Source organism: Amphiura filiformis, chromosome 10 (genome assembly GCF_039555335.1).
Source record: "Amphiura filiformis chromosome 10, Afil_fr2py, whole genome shotgun sequence".
Classification (NCBI taxonomy): domain Eukaryota; kingdom Metazoa; phylum Echinodermata; class Ophiuroidea; order Amphilepidida; family Amphiuridae; genus Amphiura; species Amphiura filiformis.
In genome coordinates, this window is record NC_092637.1 from 51,655,026 (window position 1) to 51,663,191 (window position 8,166).

An 8,166-nucleotide genomic window follows, 5' to 3' on the forward strand; every position below is an offset into this window, starting at 1 on the left:
CATTCTGAATACGAAGCATGTCTTTCTGATATCAAATAATTTTCATTTTTGAAAATCACAATATAATACAAATTTTATGACAAATTATAAAAATTTGATATTTTTCACATTTTTGATATATAACAGTCCTTGAAGTAAATTATATAAATCTAATGATATATTCTTAAAGTGTATGTAGCAGGGGGGGGAAAAGCCGACGGTCAATTGAAAATTTTGACCTTTCATATTGAAGATATGGATTTTTTCCCCAAAAGACCTAATTTTTTTTGGTGTTTTGGGAAAAAAATCCATATCTTCAATACGAAAGGTCAAAATTTTCAATTGATCGTCGGCTTTTCATCCCACCTACATACACTTTAAGTATAAATCATCAGATTTATAAAGTTTACTTCGTGTACTGTTAAATATCAAAAATATCAATTTTAATGATTTGCCATAAAATGTGTATTAAATTGCGAATTTCAAAAATCAAAATTATTTGATATCAGAATGACATTCTTCGTATTCAGAATGCAATTCGATATGTCTGATGTGCTCTACTGTCCCAAAATAAATACTGTCCAAACGTTCATACCCCAGCCCTTAAGGGATCTAAAATTAGCGTTTATTGCGTTTCGACAGTATTTATTGTGGGACATGAGAGCACCTCAGACCTATCGAATTGCATTCTGAGTACGAAGCATGTCTTTCTGATATCAAATATTTTTCATTTTTTGAAAATCACAATATAATACAAATTTTATGACAAATTATAAAAAATTGATATTTTTCAAGATTTTGATATATAACAGTCCTCGAAGTAAATTATATAAATCTAATGACATATTTTAAAGTGTATGTAGCAGGGAGGAAAAGCCGACGGTCAATTGAAAATTTTGACCTTTCATATTGAAGATATGGATTTTTTCCCAAAAGACCTCATTTTTTCGGTGTTTTGGAAAAAAAATCTATATCTTCAATACGAAAGGTCAATATTTTCAATTGATCGTCGGCTTTTCATCCCACCTACATACACTTTAAGTATAAATCCACAGATTTGTAAAGTTTACTTCAAGTACTGTTAAATATCAAAAATATCAATTTTAATGATTTGCCATAAAATGTATTAAATTGCGAATTTCAAAAATCAAAATTATTTGATATCAGAATGACATTCTTCGTATTCAGAATGCAATTCGATATGTCTGATGTGCTCTAATGTCCCACAATAAATGCTGTCCAAACGTTCATACCCCAGCCCTTAACTTTATGAGTGAATTTATATGTGACCGTACAGCACTGATGAGCCGTAAATGTCCTAAATTGTATTTTGAGTTACAGTGTAAAATGTGCATGAAGGTCGTATTCATCGGTACCTCAAGTTGGTTTGACATGTATCTCATTTAAATAGTCAAACAACCAATCAATAATCCTATTGTTGAAGAGGATAATAAGCTTCAACCTTATAGAACTTTTAATAGCTCTGGTCTTTGTTTGCTGTGGCTAAATCCTGTTCAAGTGGTGGGTTACAAAGGATTGTATTTTGTCTAGGTATGTACAACCAACAATTAACAATGAGAGGACATTCCTGAACCTTGTTGACTTGGGGATGATTTGAAAGGACCACCAATTATGACTATTTGATATTTATTACTAGCAATGTGGAAAAAGAGACACATGTAGAAACGAAAAAGTATCCATTTTGTTGAAGGCGCAAAGTTCTACAAACCATAACACCGCTTCTGGATATCGTTTGAAGTCAAACGATATACCATTTTAAAGCTTATGATATATATTTTCTAAACACGAAATAAAAAAAATTAAACCGTTGGAGGAATTTACGGTTCATTCTTCGAGTATGGTCACATATATATAAAAAAAACCTGAAAGCGGGGAGACACCGAAAAATAATGTAATGTAATGTAATGTAATGTAATGTAATGTAATGTAATGTAATGTAATGTAATATAATTGAATTGAATTGAATTGAATTGAATTTATTTCGTTTCGTTCATTTTTTTTTTTTTTTTTTTGAATGACAAAGTGCGCCATTTTTGTATCGTGGATCGTTGTTGATGATAAGGGAATTATGCAGAGCATATAGAATATACAAAACTCAAATACTTTAGATCTGTCGCGGTCAAGAGGTCAAGGGTCAGCTGATCAAGTCGGACGTGCGAAATTTTTCAGGGGCAAAAAAGCTCCCAAAAACCCTAGAATAACATCATCTGGGAGTGTGAAAGCTGGTGTATTCCATCCAAACAGCATCGGTTATCACAATTTCTTCGCACAAGTTACCAGACCAATACCTGGAGCTGCAATTTTGAGACCCTGTTTGCAGCGTTCAACCTGGTGCAGAATTCAACAGTTTGTCATGAAAACCAAGATGGCGACCATGTATAGCTAAGTTCCCTATGGGGGGTGGGGCTTCCAATAGTCGACATTAAAATGGGAAATTCTGTGCAAGTGCTATTGTTTTGCCTGTTAACATTATTTATCAGAATTGCTGTTACTTCATCTGTAAAGTATGAAGAGATTGAGCTCAACTTCACCAAACCAGAGTATGGTATTTCATCACCAAATGTATCATCATTTCATCAACCACGTTATGATAACACATGTATCTTATTCTCTTGTATGAACACTAAATCACTATGGAAATATACTCCAAAACAATTGAAGATGAAAGAGGGATACTTGTTTATGCTAATCCTTCTTAACTCGTGGGACCTTGAATTAAATCCAGGACCGTATAGAAGAGCCCGTAAAGTAAAATATCCATGTGGTATTTGCGAGAACAATGTAACATGGCAAACGGCTGGTGTACGTTGCGATCAATGCCAAGTTTGGTTCCATCAAGATTGCATGAACATGCCAACATGTGTTTATGAAGGGATTACATCAAATATCTCTTGGTATTGTTGCTCATGTGGCTTACCAAACTTCAGCACATCATTGTTTTCAAATTGGTCCATAAACACATCAAACAGTTTTGCTAGCTTAGATATCGAGGAAACGTGTAGTACGAGTCCAGAGAAACATGGCAAGGGTCCAGTACCTAAAGCTACTTCCTCGCCTATTCACACTACCCGGAAGAAAGTCCGGAAACGCTCCTCCCTCCGTATTCTGTCAGCAAACTTCCAAGGGATTAAGAGTAAGAAACAGCAACTCCTTCACTCAGCTGACTCCCTGAAACCTGATATTATAGTTGGAACAGAGTCTAAACTTACCAGTTCTTTCAAAGGAAACTACAATGAACTTTTCCCTCCAGGCTACAGGGCCTTTACAAATAACACCGGCCTTGGTATTTTCGTCCTTGTGAAAGAAGAAATTCCAGCGACACTTTTGGAAAATCTGTCCTCGAATGGAAGTGCTATGGTAGTGCAAATTAAAATCAAGGGCCAGAAGCTGCTCCATGTAGTAGCTTTTTATGGCTCACCGAGTGAGAAAAGTTGTAGCTCATTTGAAAATCTCGATACAATCCTATGTGATCTCCAGCAGAAGCACAGAGACCAACATAACTTATGGCTATGTGGGGATTTCAACCTCCCAGACGTGAGTTGGGAAAACCACCAAGTCATGGCCGGGGCAACTAGACCACGCCAGTCGGAGTATATGATTGATATTTGTCATAAGTTCAACTTGGACCAGATCCAATTAGAACCAACAAGAGTCACCAGAACAACAGCAAATGTATTAGACTTATTTTTCACATCAAATAGCTCACTCATTGATAATATCAGTGTAATGCCTGGGTTTAGCGACCATGAAGCGGTCCTAGTGGATTCTTCTCTAAAGCCTGAAATACATAAGAAACCTCCACGTAAGATCTTTATGTATTCCAAGGGAGATCTAGACAGTTTGAAAATGGATCTTGGCGATTACGTTGAGGGTTACCTACAAAACTGTAATGAACGGACAGTGGAGAACAACTGGATTGACTTTAAAAATAATTTATTCATGCTCATGGATAAATATGTCCCCAGCAAGATGAGCACCACAAGACATAATACACCGTGGTTCAACAGGAAACTACACAGAATGAGGAATAAACAACAGAGACTTTATAATAAAGCAAAAAAGACTGGCAATGAAAGACTATGGAAGAAATTTCGTGACTACAGAAAACAATACAACAAAGCTCTTCGTGAAGCTCAGAACTCCCACCTCGCGGAAATCTTCAGTCCTGATCAGGATGATAGCAAAAAGGCCTTCTTCAAATATGTCAAAAATCTCCGGACAGACAGATGTGGTGTTAGCCCATTAAAATCAGGTAGCAACATCGTTTCAGATCCGCTGGGGAAAGCAAATGTGTTATCGAACTATTTCAAATCAGTCTTTACTCAGGAAACAACTGAAGACATACCCGAGATGAGTGGAGATAGTTTACCTACAATTCCTCCTCTTGTGTTTTCCTGTGACGGTATACTGAAACTACTTCTTGAACTCAACCCTAACAAAGCATCAGGGCCAGATAACATACCGATTAGAATACTGAAGGAATGTGCAGAACAAACAGCGCCCCTTCTCCAGGCATTGTTCACGCAGAGTCTTCAAACGGGCACCCTACCAGCTGATTGGCAGACAGCACTTATCACACCTCTGTTTAAAAAAGGAGATCGGTCACTACCATCCAACCATCGCCCTGTTTCTTTAACTTCAGTGTGCTGTAAACTTATGGAACATTGTATATTTAAGCACATTATAAATCACTGTGAAGCGCATGACATCTTAACAAATGTCCAGCATGGATTTCGTCGAAAGCGGTCCTGCGAATCCCAGCTACTTGAAACGGTCGATGATCTTGCCTACTATATTGATCAAGGAAACCAGACTGATGTCATAGTGCTTGACTTCCGAAAAGCCTTTGACACGGTACCTCACCGCCGCCTCATGTCAAAGCTAGACCATCTGGGTATTCGTGGCTCAACTTATAATTGGATTGAGTCCTTTCTTACCGGTCGCATCCAAAAAGTAGTTGTTGATGGAACCGAATCCACAGCTGAGAATGTAATATCAGGAGTTCCGCAAGGCACAGTGATGGGGCCGCTCCTATTTCTCCTATATATTAATGATTTGCCGCAGTCCATTAATTCGCAAGTACGTCTCTTTGCGGATGACTGTTTAATATATCACACAATTCGCAATAAGTCTGACCACAAGATTCTGCAAGATGATTTACACCACCTTGAAACTTGGCAGCAAAAATGGTTAATGCAATTTAACCCTACAAAATGTACTGTGATAAGAATGACTAGTTCTAGGCGCACACCACAAGTCTTTGACTATTTTTATGTGGGCAAAAACTCAAATCAGTCGACTCAAACCCATACCTTGGCGTTGAGATTTCTCGCACAATGTCGTGGAACCTCCACATTGACAATACTGTCAAGAAAGCTAACTCCGTCATGGGTCTGGTGAAGAGAAACCTCTACGCAGCACCTAAGGAAACAAAAATCCTAGCATATCAATCTATTGTGAGACCTACTTTAGAATATGCAGCATCCATCTGGGATCCGCACACACAGAAAAATATTACTAAACTTGAAAAAGTACAGCGCTCTGCAGCCCGTTTTGTTTGTAGTAACTATAGCAGATACAGCAGCGTAACATCTATGCTACAAGAACTAGAATGGCAATCTCTTCAAAACAGAAGAGAAGCTGCTAGACTCACCAATCTGTATAAAATCAGGAAGGGTGATCTACATGTAACTGCTGCAGATAAACGGCTGATTCCAACTAAGAGCACTCGCTTACATTCTGCAAGATATAAACATCTCAACTCAAGAACTGAAGTATATAAGAACTCTTATTTTCCCAAAACAATTGTCGACTGGAATGCCCTGCCCCCCTCGGTCATCGAGGCACCTTCTACACCATCCTTTAAAGAAAGGCTTAAAGAACATTTAATCCAGCGTATCTAAACAGCTGACCCTAACCCCCATTAGCGTGATCCTCCAGAGGAGGCGGTGCTGATTATCAATCCAGATCCAGATGTCGCTGCCTCGATCAACCGATTGGCGGCTAATGGTGATGTTAAAATGTCTTTTAGTGTTGTGACATATGTCATAAAAATCGGTGAATAAATCGTAACGCCCACGCAAGCATCGCCCAGCAAAACATATTTTAGTACGATATTTACGGGAATGCCCCATGAACTATCGCCAAATATCGCTCGCGACTCAAAGCGAGTAATGATAAATTATGCGCATGCACATTGACAAACCACCGGCACATAGTTTCTTAGGGCACATAGTATCCTACCAGCACGGGTGTATCTCATGCTCAAATTTTATAGGTCCAATCACCATGATGTGCAGAAGATCTGCCATTGTAAGGTTACCGATTAGGAAAGTTATGAATTAGAGAGTTGATAAGAACTTGTAGGAATTAATGTTTGGTTTGTTGTTTAAAGGCTCGGATAGTGACGTTTTCACGTATTTTTTGTGGGACCTGAGAGCACATCAGACATATCGGATTGCGATATTATACACATTTTATGGCAAATGATTAAAAATTAATATTTAACAGTCCTAGAAGTAAATTGCATAATTCTAATGATATGTACTTAAAGTGTTTGTAGCTGGGATGAAAAGCCGTCCATCCTATGAAAAATTTGACCTTTTGTATTGAAGATAGAGATTTTATTAACCAAAACACACAAAATATGTGTTTTGGGGGAAATGTATATCTTCAACATGAAAGGTCAAAATTTTCTATTGATGGTTGGCTTTTCATCCCAGCTTTATACACGTTTTAAGGGAGGTCTAATGAGCGTGAACCTGGTTTGGATGCAGAGGGAGTGTGCCTGTAACAGACACAGCCACCAGAAAAGGACCAGCTCAGATCGCGCGCCAAATAAGTTTGCAGTCGAGAAATTTAATTTTTTTTCTCAGCCTTGCAAAAAATAGGCAGAGGTGGAAATCGAACCCGGGACCTCCGTGTTGTAAAACCTACTGCGTTACCACGGAGCCAACTGACAATTAGCTATGAGAAGTTTGATAGTAATCCTTATTATTGCTGAATAGAATAAATCAATACTGATAGGTCTATTTATCTAATGTACGATGCTATTCAAATTGGCCTATAAACTAGGAATATAATGTGAAATGACTATCAATCGATCAATTAATCAAGTTGTCAAGTTATCAACAATCAATAATAAACCGACGTAGGCCTATCATGGAATATTACTATTAAACTAGGCCTACTAACTAATATACCAAATAAATAATATAAATAAATAAGTCAGTAAATAAATAAATAGGCATAGGCCTAAATAAATAAATAAATACATAATGCAGAATGCAGTTAGTATTTTAGTTGCAAAATTCCAAACATTCTATTCACACATTCTATTATAATTTTCTGCTATACACGCAAAGGACCTGTGTCTTTAATATGTCCGCGCCTAATCAATAATGAGTCTTTCACCATGCTCACACACCATATTAAACTATTGTATCCCTGTATAGTATTATCTACTGACCAAGTCCTAATACCTCAATGAAATGGATGCTATAACGTACCTAATCAAGCGAACATATCAAGGTCATATCAGGGCGTTATACAAAGAATGGTCAAAGGTCAACGTTTCCAAAGAAGTATAGTAATAGATGTAGACACAAGCTTTCGTGCGGGAAACATAAACACATAGTCGTCAGTCGTGTGGTTTTTATGAGATTTGATACGGCGCTGAAGTCTATGGCTGTCCCAAAATCAGTACCAGACCCGGTTACCAGACGGCAATGTGTGTGTTGTTACAAGGAATACAAACTCATTTTACCAATAAGTGAACCACATAGAGGAATACGACATCTATCGTGAGCCGATATCGATCTGCATTCTGTTGCCTGCAAAAGCCGACGATCAGGTAAAAATTCTAAAAGCAGCATGACTAGATATTTGCGTTAATTTCATGATACGTGTAAAACGCATTGAAGACGCCAAATTGCAGCCATAAAATATATAATATTAGTAAATCACCCAATCGAATGTTAACGTAGGTATGTGGAAAAGAACTGCAATAACAATAACAAACTATGTGCCCAAAGAGTTGTCTTTGGCATGTCGCTTTTTTGAAATATCACCAAAAATATCAAATTTTGGTAAAACGCCCCAAAATTTAAAACAAACACAAACCTTCCAAAATAAATATATATTAGCACTCGGCGGCCCAGTCACTAC

The 8,166-nt window shown here is 37.5% G+C and overlaps 1 protein-coding gene across 1 annotated transcript; it reads left to right on the forward strand.

Annotated features, from left to right (window-relative positions):
- Window positions 1-2,427: 2,427 nt before the first annotated feature.
- LOC140161963 (uncharacterized) lies at window positions 2,428-5,903 on the forward strand. Its single transcript, XM_072185256.1, has 2 exons — window positions 2,428-5,011; window positions 5,296-5,903. Exons 1-2 carry the CDS (start codon window positions 2,428-2,430, stop codon window positions 5,901-5,903), a joined length of 3,192 nt encoding a protein of 1,063 aa, XP_072041357.1.
- The last annotated feature ends 2,263 nt before the right edge of the window (window positions 5,904-8,166 follow it).

Coding starts and splice junctions, on each gene's coding strand:
- LOC140161963 (XM_072185256.1), top strand. CDS start 2,428: ATGGGAAATTCTGTGCAAGTGCTATTGTTTTGCCTGTTAACATTATTT. Junction 5,012..5,295: donor AATATCAGGAGTTCCGCAAG/GCACAGTGATGG, acceptor AACTCAAATCAG/TCGACTCAAACCCATACCTT.